Genomic DNA, 19053 nt, shown 5'->3' with positions numbered 1-19053 from the left:
CCCCCACCCAATCGGATTGGATCCAAGTCTTTTCGGAGTCACTTCGATTTTGAAACCCATTAGGGCCCAGTTTTGGATAAATTAGCGGGTTTTCCTTTCAAATTAGGGGAAAATGTGTCCAGGCCCAAAATGAGAAAGTTCATGTGACACATCCTTTTGTATTTTGACTCATGTGATTCAGTCCTAAAAAGTATCATTTAATATTTCAAGGCCCCTCCACGTCAGCAGTATAAAAAAAGAGATTGTATTTTTAAAAAAAACCCCGAAATTACCCCTCCACTTATCTTCCCCAGACGTCTGGTCCACAAAATACATGGAAAGTCACGCCCATTAATGCGATCTGATGGGAAAAAATAGAGGAAAATTTCCCGCCCTTTTTTAAACTCTATCATGAGCAATAACTCATGTTAGTTCTAAGTTATTTAGTGTTAGTTCTAAGTTATTTAATGTTAGTTCTAAGTTATTTAGTGTTAGTTCTAAGTTATTTAATGTTAGTTCTAACTTATTTTATGTTAGTCCTAACTTAGTTCTATTTCATGTTAGAGCTAATGTTAAGTAGAACTAATATAAATACTTTAGGCTATTTGGTCTAGTAGTAAACCTTATTTTATATTAGTTCTAACTTATTATATGTTAGTTCTAACTTAGTTCTAATTCATGTTAGAGCTAACTTTAAGTAGAACTAATATGTTTATACCATGTTATAGTGGCTAAGTTAGTTTTAGTTGAGCTCATGTTAGTTCTGGTGGTTCTCGTGTTAGTTCTAGCTGATTTCATGTTAGTTCTACTTCCAGCTAGTGTTGGTTCTAATATAAACGTTAGTTCTAGTGGCTATATTAGTTCTAGTTGAGCTCCTGTTAGAACTGACACGATACCTATTAGAATTGATACTAGAAAAGCTAGAACTAACACATCATCAAGTAGAACTAACATGACGTTTAGACCTAACAATTACGCTAGAACTAATGACTTAAATAAATTAGAACTAACACGATACAAGTTAGAACTAACACTGGAGAAGCTAGAACAAACACATCATTAAGTAGAACTAACATGGCGTTTAGACCCAACAGTTATGTAGAACTAACGACTTAAATAAATTATAACTAACACGATATCTGTTAGAACTAACACTAGAGAAAGTAGAACTAATACGGCATAAATTAGAACTAACATCGCGTTTAGACCCAACACTTACGCTAGAACTAACGCATTAAATAAATTAGAACTAACACTAGAGAAGCTAGAACTAACACATCATCAAGTAGAACTAACATGGTGTTTAGACCAACAAGTATGCTAGAAATAGCGCATTACATAAATTAGAGCTAACACGATACTAGTTAGAACTAACACTGGAGAAGGTAGAACTAATATAGCATAAATTAGAACTAACATGACGCTTAGACTCAACACTTACGCTAGGAATATCACAATAAATAAATTAGAACAACATGATACCTGTTAGAACTAACACTGGAGAAGCTAGAACTAACACATCATCAAGTAGAACTAACATGGCGTTTAGAACCAACAATTATGCTAGAACTAACGATTTAAATAAATTAGAACTAACACGATATCTGTTAGAACTAATACTGGAGAAGTTAGAACTAACAAGGCATTAATTGGAACTAACATGGCATAAATTGGAACTAACATGACGTTTAGACCCAACATTTACGCTAGAACTAACGCATTAAATAAATTAGAACTAACATGAGCTGGTAAAAATTAGAACTAACATGAGCTGGTAAAAATTAGAACTAACATGAGTTGCGATAGAACAAACATGAGCTAACTCTAGTTATTTATGCCATTTTTTAAATTCTATCATGAGCTAACTCATGTTAGTTCTAACTTATTTCAAGTTAGTTCTAACTTATTTTAAGTTAGTTCTAACTTATTTCATATTAGTTCTAATGGCAAGTAAGAGCTAAGTTTAAGTGGAACTAACATTAACACTTTGGCTACTTGGTCTAGTGGTAAAGCTTAGGAATTTGGAGAGGATGTCAGGAGTTCAAACCCATGCAACTACAATATATATTTAAAGGTCTTTGATTGGGCCTTGGGGCTCTTTGTTAGTTCTAACTAATTTTATGTTGGTTCTAACTTGCTCTTTGTTAGTTCTAACTTGCTCTTTGTTAGTTTTAACTCACTTCATGTTAGTTCTAACTTGTTCTTTGTTAGTTCTAACTCACTTAAAGTTAGTTCTAACTTACTCTTTGTTAGTTCTAACTTGCTCTTTGTTAGTTCTAACTCACTTCATGTTAGTTCTTGTTCTAATTCATGTTAGTTCTAACTCGTTCTTTGTCTAACCCACTGCTTGTTAGTTCTAGTTCTAATTCATGTTAGTTCTAACACACTGCATGTTAGTTCTAGTTTTAATTCATGTTAGTTTTAGGCTCTTGTGCTCTTTATTAGTTCTAACTCATTTTATGTTGATTGTAACTCACTTCATGTTAGTTCTAGTTCTAATTCATGTAGTTACTTTCACCAACATAAAATCTATAGATAATTGGGAGTACACAAGCTCATACCTGATGTAGTTACTTTCACCATCCTTCTCAAGGGAATGGTTGTGCAAGGAATGTTGAAGGAAGCAACAATAATTTTCTTTCAAATACTAAAGAGGGGATTTATGCCAGATGCCGTAGCATACTGCAGTTTGGTCGATTGCTTGTGCAAGCATGGCAATCTAATTGTTGGGTTTAAACTTTATAGAATGATGCTTTAAAATGGTGTTCATCCTGATATTGTTGTTTATAATGTTCTCATAAAGAAGGTAGAACAGACAGAACTAACATGGCAGCGAATAAAACTAACGTAGGAGATAACAGAACTACCATAAAAACGGATAGAACTAACGTAAGAGATGACAGAACTAACATGAAAGCCTTTAGAACTAACAGTCCAGCCCTTAGAACTAACAGTTCAACCCTTAAAACTAACATTCCAGCCCTTAGAACTAACATGACAGCCCTTAGAACTAACATTCATAGTTCTAATTTTCCTTGTCACCCCTTTCAAATTCACAGGTTCTTAGATTCTTTAGTCGACTTTTAATCACATTGTCTTCAATTTTTAGCTAAATGTCGATATGCCTGAAGATTCAATGTGAGCTTTTGAAAATTTCTGTTGTTAATCTCTTATACAGAACTCTGTCAATCACAAAATCACACAAGAAAAAGGCATTAAAGGAAAACCCAAACCGCTGTTCAAGAATCCAAGGAGATCCCATTTCAATTAAATGAAAGAGAAAAACTACAAAAACCCAATATCGATTCCCTTCATAAATTACAAGAAAACAAGAGCACTATCTTGATTAAGACATTGATTTGGGTAAAGATATTCCGTAACTTAGAAAGGGGAGAACAACGATGCATCGGACCAAAGCTCCGGGCTCCGTCAGCTCGCGGGTCCCACCGGACCATGTTCCGTGTTTGTCGTTGAACCCACGTTCACGAGCTGTTTCCAAGATGACTCCACGACCTCCGATCCCATGACCACCGTCCTCGCCTTCGCCTTCCACGACCTCCCCAGGGTCTGATCATTTCTAGTGGCCATGACGGAAGTGAGAGAGAAGGAGAAGTTGAGAGATAGAAAAGAGAGAGAGAGAGAGAGAGAGAGAGAGAGAGAGAGAGAGAGAGAGAGAGATGAGATGGGGTTAAAGGGATGAGCGTAGTTACCAAGCTCAATCAAATCAAAGGGTAAATTTGTAACTTTTATTGGACTTTTCTCAGGATCCGATACTTTGGGCCTTAACACAAATACAGTGTGTATTTGGGGCTTATACACATTGGTCAGAATAAAAGGGAACGGGTCACATGAACTTTCTACTTTTGAGGTCTGGACATATTTTTCCGTTCAAATTAACAGGTTGAAAATTTGTTCGTCTTTAAATCCCCGGTCATTATCAAGCAACCTACTTTGTTCGTGTACGAAGTATATAAATACAGACAAACCAATAAAAGTTTGAAATTTTTTTCAGCGCTGTGCATGAGGTGACAAATATTGCATTCTACTTCCTCTCCATATAATTTTTTTTGGCCAATTGAGTACTGAGGCGTGACCCATATTAGGATTACGATGGGAAAAAGATATGAAAAATGTCACACAAAGATTGAACCATATGCTTTCGAAAACGTAAGACTGCAAAAAAACTAATTTATACTATTAAGATATGACAATAATCTTCATTTCCCTTCCTGTCAACTTAAATTTCTTCATGCTTTTCTGCTATCTTATAATTCATTAAGTAAGCCCGCTGCCTATTAAATCATATGAAGAACACAAATACCACATATGTTATCGGTGATTTTATTACTATTGTTATTATTTTATTTATTTATTTATTGGAAGTCAATGGAGGGGTTTCAAAACATGAAACTGCCTTCTACATTCTAAAAGTAGTTGTTACGCTAAACGGATGCACTCCCAGCGTCAAAAGGATACTCATTTACAACATAAAAAAGGTGAAACCACTCCGAGCTACTTCAGCTCGATAGGGTGAAGGTAATATCAGTATATTGTTGCTCCCCTCCAGCTAGAACTACTGCAAAATAATTTGTTGAAGTTATTTGCACTTTTTTAGATTCGATGATCCTCAACAAGCGATGATATAGAAGTATTTTCCACATGATGCGATAAATCGTGAAGTCTTTGCGGTTCAAATACACAAGAAAATTCTTGTCAAATCTTCGAAACGAGAAGTTATACGGAACAATAAATTATTTATAGAAAACCAACATAATGTACCATAAGCTTTGCTACAACTTTAGAGATTTGGAGGGCTAAGTATAGCTGCTGACCACTCCGCTGGCAATCATCCAGTCAGATGGGGGACTGTTTGCTCTCCTAAACTTTGTGGAGGACTGGGAGTCCTCAACCTTCATCTCTTCAATATTTCCCTCCTCTCCAAATGGATTTGGAAATTCTACGACAGCAACAATCATATTGGTAGAGTGCTCCAATCTATATATCCATCCAATCTCCATAAACCATCCCCTGTTCATTATTCCAGATTCTGGAGAGATGTCCAATCCTGCTATAAATTCTACTCTGGCTTCGTCAATTGGTCACTTGGTAATGGTTCTAAGATCCTCTTCTGAGAAGACAAATGGACGGGTCCTAATTCCCTTGCCAACCTCTTTCCGAAGGCATACCTTCTTGCCTTCTCCAAGCAAGTCCCCACTTGTTCCCAAGGTAGATTTCAGGGGGATACATGGATTTGGAAACCCATCATCAGGCGCCCTACTAATGAATGTGATAGCAACCAGGTGCAGAATCTTCTGCTATTTCTGGCATCCTGCGCCCTCCGCTACAGCGGACAAGCCATCTTGGTCTATATTCCCCTCTAACATTTTTTCTGTCAAGTCTCTATACTCAATTCTTGCAGACGGAGGACTGCGCCACCAATTCCATGCTATCATTTGGAATAATTTGCTTCCAAGTAAAGTGCAAATCTTCTTCTGGCTCTTGAGCTTATCTAGACTTAAGACCAGGGACAGATTAGCTAACCAATGATGGCTAGGGGACTCATCTTGCTCCTTCTGCAGCTCCTAGGAATCTCATGAGCATTTATTCCTTAAATGTATTTTCGCCAATCAGATTTGGGCTCCAATGCTTTCTAGGATCAATATAGGCCCTCTCCCAGCCAGCATCAGCCAATGTTTAGCCATCTGTCATGACTTATCCATCCAATCTTCAGCTCGTCATCTCTGGAGCATATGTTTTTCAACCATCTGTTGGGTCATTTGGCAAACTAGGAATGATTGTACATTCTCCAACTTGATCAGCTCTCCCCAGCAAATCATCAACAAAGCGGTAAACTTTCTTATTTTCTGGACAGGTGCATCTGCCTCCAAGAAGGCCATCAAACTGAAGAATATCCTCCAATCCTCGGGCCTCCCATAGATTCTGGAATCAAGTAAAGACAACAACAGGCTCCCATGATTTATCAGATCCTCAGTAGGTCCTCCCTGCAGCTAGCAAGCCGAAACCCTCCCCCAGGGCTCCTTTTGTTCTGTAGCAAACCCTCTTTTGTTGACTGTTTCTTTCCCTTGAGTCTATACTTGTAGCTGGTTTTTTTTTTTTTTTTTTTTTTTTGCTTTTTCCCTTGAGTCTATACTTGTAGCTGGTTTTTTTTTTTTTTTTGTTGTTATGCTTTTGGTAAGTGGGTGGGAACAATGAAGATGTCTCCTTATCGGTGACGGCAAGGCCCTCTCCCGGTAGTTCACATCTTCTATTAGTCCCTCCTTCCTTCACCTTCCATAATTTTGTGTATGTATTTTCTTATCATCCTTTTTGCATATATATACCAAAAGCATATATATATGCAAAAGTATAGACAGGAGTAAATATGCAACACCAAAGTATACAAACTCAGGAGTAAATATGCAACACCAAAGTATAGACAGGGTTGCACGTGAAAATTCTAATAGTAATTTAGGTAATTAATTATTTATACATGCATGCAGAAATTAGGCTCTAATGAGGGAGGGATTATCTTGTTTGTAGCCCATAGCACGGGGTCCTAAATGGCCTTTTTGCAAAATCCAAGCTAGCTTAGCTCTCTAGCTTATCTGCCACGAGTGACAATTGTCCAATTTTTATTATTGGATATATGCAGGAAAGTCTTTTTCGTTAATATGATATAATATATCATTAATATAAAATTTATTCTGCTCCTTTTCTTCTTAGTCCTTGCGCAAACAATTTAAGCAAAACTTATATATATATACTACCTTCAATTTGTAACTTAGGAATCGCTACTCAATAAAGAATACTAATAATAATAACATTAAATAGTGCAATTAAAAAAAAAAAACTAGAGCAAGATTGTTGCAATTGTATATGTATTTGGTTACATTCAACCACATGCCATTATTATGCAACGCAAAACATGGATCCTATAACTGGATATGATTAGAGTTTGTAATTGCTAATTATTCCTCGCATGCCTTATTCGGATAGACATGCGCCGAAAGCACATATTAAAAGACTTGATGTGTATCAAACTACTCATTTTATATACAAATTTCTTAGTCCGTAAAATATCAAATAAGTTAGCTTGTTAATATCTACTTGTTTAGTAAAATATCAAATAAGTTAGCTTATATAAGTCTCTTTTTAAAAAGCTGGTGTGCCTCAGCTTTTGAAAAACTAACTTATAAGCTCATCGAAATAAATTAGGTTTGACTACAAAATTATTGTTCTGCCCAACTAATTTTTATAGCATTTTTATCATAAAAGCTAAAAGCCAGTAAAAACTAACGTAACTTATAACGTTCAAAGAATAAGTCCACCCAAACGCCCTCTAAGCACATAACTCGTGAAGCTGATGTATTAATGTAATTAATTAGCATTGACTTTGGTGCCACAACTGACTCGTAATAGTCATCTTTGTTCAATTAATAAGAGAGAGAGAGAGAGGAAAAAAAATCAGCCAGTCTACACCTCAGCCTTGAGAGAGAACAATTGTCTATGCTGTGTGGCTCAGTAATCTCATTTTAAAATCATAAATCCACTAAATTCAATCTTTTCTTAATTCTCTTTTTTTTTATTTTAAAGAAAGTGGTAAGAAGATGACGAGATCCATAAATATGTTTTTTTACTAACTCTCTTCCCCTCTTCCACAAAATTCCAATCTTGAGGAGGAAAAGTTTCCCACAGTGGAATTTGTTTGATGACGTAATATCGACAAATAAGGGAACGTGGTTCTAAAAAGAAAACTACTTAAATAAGAAAAAAAAATAAGGGAATCGAGCACCAACTCTGTTTGTAGGGGCCTATTCGTAAACACACTCTGTAGAAAATCATATAGGAAATAAGGAGGAGAAATCAGTATGTAGAAAATCATCCACAATGGGTATCCTTGTCATAGGAGGGGATTTTCTCCTATGACGCCTCTAAAATCACATGATTGAGCGACATTGTGGATGATCCGCTCCGTTGAACTTGATCTACATATTCTAAAACCCCAACACACTAAGTTTGGGTGAATTCGTCATCGTTTGACCCTCCATCGAGCCATGTGAAAAGTTCTATTTATTCAAAACCGTTAAAATTGATACGAGTGGATGAAGGGTCAAACGACGACGGGTTCACCCCAAACTTGGTGTGTTGGGATTTTAGAATATGTAGATCAAGTTCAACGGAGCGGATACATTGTAGAAATATGTTATCAACTTTTGTAGGGGCCTATTCGTAAATCTTTATCACTCCTCCCACATCGGGTCCTCCGCTGTCCGATATAAAAAAGTCACGAAACCCCCCTCGCGAGCTTTTACCTACTTCCCTCCGCCCAGAAAAGGAAACCCAAGATTTCTCCTTTTTTTTCATCCCCCACTTTTAATTATTAAAGGAAACTACTTTTAGGAGAGAGGGGGAAAAAATGTGCTTCCTGCTGGCGTGCGAGGAGGAGGTGAGGGTGATCGGAAGCCAGAAGGCACCGGGCGCGTGCCCGTGCTGCGGGGGTCAGGTGATCGCCACCGACGTGGAGTCCCACGTGGCGTCTCTGCTGCTGCCTCCCCCTCTCTCTCCTCACCAAGCGCAAGTTCCAGTGCTCTCGCTGCTCCCGCCGCCTCGTCACCTACCCTTAGCATTTTTTTTTTTTTTGCAGTTGCGCCCCTGAGCAATTAAGGCTTTGCACAAATAATAAATCTCTCTCTCTCGCGTTAGTTTGTGCTTAATTAGTTAAGAGCCTTTTATTAGAGTAACTGTTGTTGTCAGTGTAGAAACGTTTTGATTCCGCTAATTGTGTCTTTTTGTTGAGCCAATCTGTGTATTAATTCTAGTAGGTAATGCGTGATTATGGATCAATCTTTTTTTTTTCTCTTTCTTTTCTGTAAATTGAGTAGTAGAGAATTAGCTGCTTAATGGTGGCTTCTTAATTATTCTAGATAATGGCGTGATCATAGTAGTGCTTTGTTCGTTTGTTTTGTAAAATAGTATTTTCTTTTGCTCAAAATTTGTTTCCTTTAGCATTTTATAGAGGGGGAAAAAGAGAGAATTTTATTACTAAATGCATATATATTTCTCCTTTCCCTTCTCTCTTAATCATTTTATTAATTGCAATTTCTAAGGGCAAGGGCAGCAATCTCCTAGTAGGGAGGTCTTGTTGGAGTGCTCTCAAATATGGGGCCCACTTAGGAGCTTCCTCCTAGCACGAATATTCCAACAAACTCCCAATTAGAAGCTTAATTATTATTATAAAAATACATTCTTCTACCTCTAACATTTTATAAATATATTTTAAAATAATAAATCTAATAAAAAATATTTTTTAGTGGCCCCCCACTCACTAGGAGCTCCCAAGGACTTCACAAATTTGTGAAGCTCTTAAGAGTTCCATGGTGGACCTCACCTCCAACTAGGACTTAGGAGTCTCGTTGGGAGCATGTTGGGAGCTTTTCCTTGCCACTAGGGGTGGTAAATGATCGAATCGAATCGAATACTAAGGTGTTCATATTTGTATTTGTTTAAAATTATCGAATTCGAATGCGGACTCTAATATTCATATATCTAGTTTTTCGAATTCGAACTCGAATACTTGGTATTTGATAAATATTCATGAATATTCACGAATACTTATCGAATATCAAAGTATATTTATTTCGCTAAAGAGTTTAATTTTCAAATAGTATTAAAATTTATAAATTAAAATTATTTCTTTATAATATATGATGTATATATATTTAAATCAAAATTTTAATTAGAAAACAGATTTAAGATTATTTAAGTCTTAAAATCTATATAAAAAACTTAAGTAGAAATGATAAGTGGGTTAAAAATATGACATTATATGTGTAATAATACAAATAATAAGATGTGATCAAATTTTAAACGAATATTTAATAGACAAACGAATCGAATATACATCTGGTTAAATTCTATTCGTTAATAAACTCGAATACTAAAAAATATTTGTTTAGTGATAAATGAACTATCGAATCGAATATGACCGAATAGTTATTCGAACAATTATCGAACCATTTATTAATTATTTGGTTCATTTCCACCCCTACTTGCCACATCGCACTCAAGAGCTTCGTTGGGAGGCTGTTCTTTTCCCATGGAGGAATTGTGGGACCCCTCTCCTCCTTAATTTGTTTGATTTTACTCGTGCACTCTTTTTCAATTTCATGACGATTATTAAACAAACTGTGGTATGATTTGTACGATTGAGCAAATTTAAAAAAAGTCTTTTCACGGTACCTTGTATCACGGAAACGGAATATTAGCCAACTTTATTCAGGATATTTTTGTAAGATATTTCTATAGAGAAATTCTAGAGGAATTGCTCCGGAACAATCTAGGTTGGTGAGTATTTTTAGCGTCTACTATATTATTTAAGCAGTTTTCATCTTTATTTGGATCTAAAAAGCTAGCGTCTATTACGTTCATCGCTCCGCTTTCATCTCATCTTGCTGTTACGTTAAATGCTTCTGATATATTTCGTCAAGTATTCACAAAACATACGGTATGTATTTGTGAAGTACGTCTATATATTTTTCAAATTAAACATCTTCAAAATGGTTTGCACATGCTCCGCATACTTTATTGTCTAAAATGGGACTAGCTACTAGTGTGCCGGTGCTCAAAATACTCTGTTAAATTCGTTGGGCGACGTACAGAAATCCGACTAATACTGTGAATTTTTACTTTGCCCTTCCTCGTAACCGCGCTTTAAAAAAAAATACTTAAATCTTCAGAATGAGAATTCAAAACAACAATGTAAATGTTGGCTATGTTGGAGAAAAGACAAGTTGCCTTTGTGAATAGTCCCACGTGGACTAAGGAGATAAATAGTAGAGGGTTTATAATGTCACTTCTCTTATTAGGCTTTGAGTAGTGTTTTGAGTTTTATATTGTTTGGGCTTTGCATAACGCCCGCTCGCACACGCGTTCATTTTATTTCTTCAGCCTTCTTTTTTGCACGTTTTATACGTTTTTTGACTCAATAATTAGCAACGTGCGTGTTCTTTTTATTTCTTCAGCCTTTTTTTTTGCACGTTTTACATGTTTTTTGACACAGTAGTTAGCAACGTGCGTAAAGGCTGGAGATCATATGGGGAGTTACGCGGATTATTAGAAACGTGCGCGAATTTTGAGCAACGGTTCTCAGGGTTCCGACATCTATATAAACACCCTCTCATTCTCAAAATTCACACAGCGAATAAAGCTTCTCTCTAATCTCTTCTGCCTATGAAAATTTTTTCGTTACAGTTTACATTCTTATTTCGGAGAACCGTCTTCATCTAAGCAGAAACTCTGCACTCTCGCCCCAAGTTCAAAGGCAGGTCGATTCAAGAGTTTTTACCGTTAAGAGGAGAGAAGATCATCTGCACCAAAGCGATAGGTGAAACCTTAATTTAGGTGGAACCTTATTTTTCTAGCCCGATCAAACCAGATTTTTATGTTACTTTAATTACAGATTTTGAATGCTTTAACTTTTAACTTTTATTTGATTTTGTCCAAAAGTAAATGCATGGTTATTCAAGGGAAAGCACGACCCACGCATATATTATGAACAGAGACAAAATTCAACATTTAAATAAATAATGTGCAACGTAGACGCATACGGGATGATGATTTAAGACAAATTAAAACATAATCAACTCAAATATGAACATAGATGCCATTAAAATGAGGATTTAAGACAAATTAACATGACAATAAATAAACTCAAATGTCTGCGGAACCAAGAAATTTACCATTTTCTTATTTATCTTCTGATTGACAAAGGACACAAAGTACACATAACAAATGAAATCATTTTTCAAGACAAAAATCTATTAAGTGCAGACCTAAGTTTAGAAACAATTTAAATGAATTCAAAGAAACAAGACCAATATACTAAAGGGAAAAAACTGAATTAAAACAATGGCAAAATAATCCAAAATAGAGCAAGCATTTAATATCCTATAACAGATAAAATTTGCATAGTTCACAGTGAAGCAGAATAATAAGAAAAGCTTAGCCAACTTTTCCATGGCGGACTCCTCACACAAAAAGTCAGCACTACAGTTCCCCCTAACAAAAAACAAGTAAAAGCTGAGATAATAATTCCTCCCCTTGGTTCTAAGAACAGATGATTCAGAAAACCTCACGCTGCAAAAATCTAATTCATCCTTCTGATCAGCTCATTGATGTAATCTTCCCTGTTTCCAGCATCACCACCTTCAACGTAGTGGTTCCTCTTCTTCTTCATGCCTCCCAATGGAGCCTTGAGCTTGAATGGCCACAGGAAGTTGTTGGCCTCCTTGAAGTGTGGCCCGACAGTCATGATCTCATGAATAAGATCTTCGATGCAAACTATACCATACTTTCCCAATGCCTGAAAGATAATAATGACATCTTGATTATCTGAAAACTATCCAATAGATAATCTTTGATGCAAAAGCAGTTTATGTAGGATCATAGCACGACTGTACATGTATTAGGATGCACAAGATATTACCAGTATCTTCGATAATGAAACTTTTCTACTAGTGATGAATTTCATTAACCAATCAATTACTGATGACACAAGATGCACAAGCTTACACCTTGCTTCATATTTACAGATGTATGAAAGAGATACAAACAGAGATAAGATTCAATTTTATTGTAGGAATAAAAAATCCTACATTTCATAAGCTAAAACCTACAGCAATAGAAGAAACAAGAATAGTAAAAAAACAGCATACCTGTTCAATGATGGAGTTCTCAGTCAAGGGAGTCCTCTGCTTGTCCAGTTTCCCAAATCCCCTCTTGTAAATCAATTCCCTGACACTCTTCAAGTTGGGGTAGCTGTAACAATAAGTATCTCAGTTATTTACTATCATTCTATGAAACTAACTTATGGGGATATAGTAATCAAATTAAATGAAGCTGTTAGTACCCATAAGTAACATAAGGTTCAACTCGGTGCAACATGTTCATGGTAGCCTTGTTAACTTTCAGAAACACCCCGTTAAATATCTGCACAATTTTGTGCGTTAAAATTGAATAACTACTACTAAAAATTTGGGGAGATACAGAAACTGTGCAGTAGTAAGAATTAGTCAACTAACCTGTCTCAGTCGAAGGAGCTGCAAGATCTTCCTGGACTTAGGGTCCATGGCATTGATACTACATCATAATAAAAAAAATAGTTGAAACAAGATAGAACAAACTTGTGAATGATTTAAAAATACTAATAATTATATAGCTGGGAACATCTTAATGGGCTCCAAAAATTATAAACTAAGAAGTTCCAGATACAGCATGATTCAACATTAAACAAACAAGCAAGCAAACAACAATAAGATCTATGAGCTACAACATTCACATGAAGGTTACGGACACCTATAGATGCATAACAGAAATTTTTTTCTTACATTCTAACTTTTGTAATTAATAATGACTCATTCACTAGACTCCATCTGAATAGTCACACATATTCGATGTGATAACTAACATATTTTTCTAACAATTGTGGGAGTAACGATTAAAGAGCCTTAAGACACGATTGCTCCAATTAACTGATGTACTCACAGTGCATCTTAAAATATTACACAAACAACAATGGAGGGAGAAACTGAAAGTAGAGTAAGTATTATCAATCTGAAACTTTTGACATTAACGGCCAAATTGTTTAGGAAGGAAAAGTAGGGATAACCATACTGGTCAGTCATTTTTTGATAAATTCAGGTTAATTTAAATCAAACCCGTTTAAATTCAAAACCGAACCAAACGAAATCCTGACTTAATTGCTGGTGTTGTATATTTGATTAAAGATATGATTGTTGTCATATCTTTATCATGACCATGAGCACCAATACAGAGCAATCCTATATGATTGTTCAAGATATGATTAGACTCAAAAACCATGTTTACAGCTCAATCCTTTTTTAAGGAGATAATTACAGGGCATTCCCTATTGATGAGTTCAGAAACTAACTCTTTAAAATTACAATATGCAAAACAGAATTATCGGCAGCAGACTACGCGAAAATCTGTGAGAATGCACGATAGCAGCTTTGAGAACAATGTTACATTCAGCGATGTCAAATAGTAATCCGGAATTTTTCAGAATATCATAAATTTATTTAAACGAGGACCTTTAGCAATGTCCAGTAGCTTCTTCATCATTATTGTAAGCAACATCAAATAGGGATCAACAAAAAAATATTGTAATGTTAACGTAATAAATGCTGCACAACATACAGCAAAGGCTTTTTATCGTGTCCAAATTCTAATTGATATTGATTATATAGATTAAAAGAATAGAGTGAAAAATAAAAGAAATGCAGTTAAACAAAGATATTAATAGAAATAATAAAGTACCCTCGGATCCTGATGATGAAGAGAAGCTTGGCCTCTGCACTGACGTAAAACCCACCCTTCATTCTAGCCTCTCGCTTCAACCTGATCAATTCCTTCTCCTGAATCACCAAAAGATGATCACAAATCGGTAAAACATAAACAAACAGGACCAAAAAAATATTTTTTTTTTAAAAGATAAGATTTTGATACCTGGGTCTGGTACTCCTTAGCATACTGCTGAGCTCTGCTGAAGATGAGCTTTCTGTTCTCGTGATCCTTCTTCTTCTTCGTCTCTCCAATTATTCCGTGAATGAGTTTATCATTCTTCTTATGAAATGGATTATCTGATCCCACCCTTCATTCTAGCCTCTCGCTTCAACCTGATCAATTCCTTCTCCTGGGTCTAGTACTCCTTAGCATACTGCTGAGCTCTGCTGAAGATGAGCTTTCTGTTCTCGTGATCCTTCTTCTTCTTCTCGGCGGTCTCCTGCTTCTTCGCCAAAGCCCATTCCTCCTCCCTCTTCCTCTTCTTGAGGACCGATTCAGGGATCACTTTCTTCGATTCTGCGGCGGCGGCCATCGCTCTTCTCCTCGGCGTCTATTCCTCTGGATCTCGAAATGAGGAGCGGTTTTTATGAAGGAGGCGGGGGCTTGAGCAGAGTTATGCAGATAGACTCTTTAGCTTAAAGTCTCATATTCTTAGCCGTCAGTTGCCTCCTCTTCTTGAGGACCGATTCAGGGATCACTTTCTTCGATTCTGCGGCGGCGGCCATCGCTCTTCTCCTGAATCAAAACCCTAGTTTAGAAAACCCTAGAACAGATTCTGGACCGAGCAAACCCTAACCCTAGAGAATTTTATAGTTTACCTCGGCGTCTATTCCTCTGGATCTCGAAATGAGGAGCGGTTTTTATGAAGGAGGCGGGGGCTGAGAGGGATTGATTAGGTTTTTATGGGGGTTTTGTTGTCGCTAGGGTTTGCTGTGGGATGGAGGATGGGGATCCAACGGCTGCGGTTCATTGGAGTATTAGGCGATCTCAGCCGTTGGATACGACGCTTTTACGATGCCCGAGTGATCGATCTACCACGGGCCAGCCCCAGTTCTGAATGGCATGGTGGGCCTTGGCCCAGTAGACGCCCAAGAAAAATGTTGTGAGGGGACGTATCTGTCAAAAATAAATTAGTAATTTCCTGTAATTAAGCCCCCATTTTGAGCATTTGAACGCGTATCTTTTTTTTTTCTTCTTATTTTAGAGAAAGTGTATCAAATCCACCATTAATTAGTCATGTGTTGTATTATGGCTGGATTTAAAATGATAATCCTTGATCACCTCTATTTTATATACTAGATGTAGTGTTAGGGACTCGAAGTTGGTGCTAAAGTAATGTAGATTTGAATTTTATTGACCGCTTATTTCTAAAGTGATTAAAAAGAGATAATGCTATTTAAAAAAGATTATCTCCCTACGCATATGGTCCTCCCATACCACAAGTGAAAACTTATCTTAGTAATACATAACAATTCATTGGATATTTTTTTATATAGGTTTTTTTTATATAGGTTTTTTTATATAGGTTTTTTATATAGGTTTTTTTATAGAGGTGAAAACTTATCTAAGCATGCTTAAATATCTAGAAGTCCATTCCTTTTTTTAAAGCGCTTTGACGGTATTGTTTGATATATTTTGAATTGGTTAAATAGCACTTATATTATCTATTGTTCATCTACTTTTCACTCACTTGTACTTGTTGAATAATTTGATGATCTAGGCATGAATAATTGAACTAGAAATATAAATTAATTACCGTTCACCGTCGAAAACAATGGAAGTCTTCTCCTCTCTCCTCCCGTAGCCAATGATGGGAATTAGGTCTCTTTTCTGCATACGGTTGAGAGGAGGGACTCCCACCCTTTAAATAGATATTTGTGATTAACCCTACCCATCATGGTTTAATCACAACCGTGGGATTACACTCCGGTTGATCCTATCCTTTAGATATTCAAGATAACCACCCAACTTGATAAACTTGAAACTGTCTAACCAGACCATGTGGTTAGCATCCTGATCCTAACTTGAATCGATGACAACTTTAAATCAAATCCAAAATCGAGTAGGTTGGGCCACTTGGGTTCGTTGGATTAATCTAACCCAACAATCTCCCACTTGGCACAACATACCTCATTTTAATTTTCAAAAATATTTAAATTTTCAAAAACTTTCAAAAGTCGGGTGCGCACCCATTTATTTTAGAAAACAACTTGTTGCCATGATTCTAATTAGGATAGTTTCCGAAACCTTTTCCTTAAAACAAAAGTACCACTAATGGTTGATCGTGAAAACACTATATGCTCTAATATGGCACAAGGTCACTCCACGGTCCAACCGCTAGTACCAATAATGTTCTAAAGATTTTTCCTTATGGTGGTTTTAGTGGAGTGTAATAGAGCCGTACATCCCTTATGGTCAAATCCGATGTACGCCCTTAAGCGTCCTCTGCAACATACACAAACGTGTATGCCGTTCTGAAACTTTTACCGGCATCCGCCATGTGAAAACCTTTAGTCCAGAACGAAAGCCTCAAATGTGATGCCCAATCACATTCAGCTTCTGCACAAATTTAAGAGTCTCTTTACTTTAACCTTTATGACTCTATGGACCACTGTCTTTAATACGAGTTTCTTTACAATTAACTTGAAACTCTTTACTTTAAACTTTAGTTTTCTTTACTTTAAAATATATATCAAGCAACAATGACCAAGAACACAATGCTTGAAAATGGAAAAATTCTTATTCTTTACAAACTGTACGACTACCTGATTGTCACAATATAACTTTACTAGTCTCTGAATGGAATCCACCACCTTTAGTTCACTGATAAAATTCTTGAGCTAAGAGGCACGCAACATTGCTTCAAAAACATCAACATACTCTGTCTCCATGGTGGATGTCGTCACTAAGGACTGCTTGGCACTTTTTCAGGAAACTGCTCCTCCAGCGAGCAGAAATATATAACCTGATGTTGATTTCCTGCTATCAGCACATCCTGCGAAATCTGAATCTGAATAACCGCAGAAATATATAACCTGATGTTGATTTCCTGCTATCAGCACATCCTGCGAAATCTGAATCTGAATAACCGACGACTTCTAGATTTTTAGACCTTCTGCTGCGAAATCTGAATCTGAATAACCGACGACTTCTAGATTTTTAGACCTTCTGTAGACCAACATGAAATCATTGGTCCTTTGCAAATACCGCAAAACCTTCTTTATAGCTTTCCAATGAGCTACACCAGGATTTTGCTGAAACCTACCTAATATTCCCACGATATAACTGATGTCTAGCCTGATGCATGACACCGCATACATTAGACTGCCAACTGCAGAGACATACTCCTCAGAGTTCACGAGCCTACGCTCAACTTCATTTCGTGGGCATTGAGATTTGTTGAACATATCTCCTTTGACAACTGGGGCTTCACTTGGTGCACAACACTTCATGCCATATCATTGAAGGACTTTCTCAATATAAGCCCTTTGAGATAAGCCCAACAAGCCTTTAGTTCGATCTCTATGGATCTTGATGCCCAAAACATAATGAGCATCTCCGAGGTCTTTCATATCAAAATGCCTCGAAAGAAAATCTTTAGTCTCATGTAGGAGATGAATATCGCTGCTGGCAAGCAATATATCATCTACATATAGTACTAGAATGAGGAATCGGCTCCCACTGATTTTAAGGTATATGCAGCGATCGACAGGGTTTCCTCGGAAGCCATATGACTCATCATGTTGCGAGCAACATCTTGATAAGTACAATTTCTTCTTTCAGCTACTCTATTTTGCTGCAGAGAACTTGGGAGAGTGTACTGAGGAACAATGCCTTGTGACCATGATATGTGTCGTCCTAATCGCTTTTACCATAGAATTCCCCACCTCGATCAGAACGCACATATTTAATCTTTCTTTCTAATTATTTTTTTTTTAACTTCAGCTTGAAAGATCTTGAAAACATCTAGTGCCTCATATTTGTGGTGAAGACGAAAAATATAGGCATAGCACAAAAAATTATCTATAAAGGAGATGAAGTATCGCTGACCACTATGAGAGAGAATGGGAAGGTCCACAAATATCTGTATGAATGAGGTCAATGAGACCTTCACTCCTGAATTACTATTAATCCTAGGACGCTTTGTACCAGAAGAAAATGAATTCACAGACATACAGAGAGGGAGAAAAAGAGATGCATCCAGATTTAATCTATAAAGACCGTCAATTAAGAAACCATGTCTGATAACATCCAAACCATTTTTGATAGCAACAAAATTATCCTCAAAAACAAAACTATAACCAGATTCAAAAAATCTAGAAACTGAAATAAAATTCATTCTCATAGGAGGTACATAGAAAGTGTCTGATAAAACTAAGCAAACTCCAGAATCCAAGTGCAGACTGAAAGTCCCAACGAGCTCCACCTCCATGGCCATGGCTGGAGTTTTTCTTCATGCAGTCAACTTTGAGTTTTCAGATAACTTTGAGTCTTCATGCAGTCAACTTTGAAAGTTGATATATATATTCTTTTTTTGATCTGTAAAAAATTTCTTCATGTCGGGTCTGGAGTTATTCTTCATCGTGGATCAAAATTATACTGTAGCCATTATACTAATTAAATAGATCGAAAAAAATACTGTAGCCATGGCCATGACTGAAATCTTTACTGCGGCCATGATAAAACGTCGAATATATATATATTTTTTAATTA

The 19053-nt window shown here is 36.5% G+C and overlaps 1 protein-coding gene across 2 annotated transcripts; it reads right to left on the bottom strand.

Moving 5' to 3' along the window:
- On the bottom strand, window positions 11896-15253 carry LOC109841365 (60S ribosomal protein L7-4-like). Of its 2 annotated transcripts, XM_020410303.1 has the most exons (9): window positions 15159-15253; window positions 15010-15075; window positions 14756-14816; window positions 14503-14568; window positions 14314-14411; window positions 13059-13116; window positions 12887-12966; window positions 12693-12795; window positions 11896-12340 (listed from the first exon to the last, which is right to left on the bottom strand). In XM_020410303.1, exons 2-9 carry the CDS (start codon window positions 15063-15065, stop codon window positions 12125-12127), a joined length of 738 nt encoding a protein of 245 aa, XP_020265892.1. In that variant the 5' UTR covers window positions 15066-15075; window positions 15159-15253; the 3' UTR covers window positions 11896-12124. The 2 variants fall into 2 exon arrangements, with proteins under 2 accessions (XP_020265892.1, XP_020265893.1); XM_020410304.1 differs by lacking the exon at window positions 15159-15253 and having other exon boundaries at window positions 14756-14827; window positions 15021-15075.

This window comes from Asparagus officinalis, chromosome 5, assembly GCF_001876935.1.
Source record: "Asparagus officinalis chromosome 5, Aspof.V1, whole genome shotgun sequence".
NCBI lineage: Eukaryota > Viridiplantae > Streptophyta > Magnoliopsida > Asparagales > Asparagaceae > Asparagus > Asparagus officinalis.
The sequence above is the reverse complement of the archived record's forward strand: the minus strand, read 5'-3'. Positions and strand labels throughout refer to the sequence as shown.

Coding starts and splice junctions, on each gene's coding strand:
- LOC109841365 (XM_020410303.1), bottom strand. CDS start 15,065: ATGGCCGCCGCCGCAGAATCGAAGAAAGTGATCCCTGAATCGGTCCTC. Junction 12,967..13,058: donor AGCTCCTTCGACTGAGACAG/GTTAGTTGACTA, acceptor AAAATTGTGCAG/ATATTTAACGGGGTGTTTCT. Junction 12,341..12,692: donor AGAACTCCATCATTGAACAG/GTATGCTGTTTT, acceptor ATTATCTTTCAG/GCATTGGGAAAGTATGGTAT.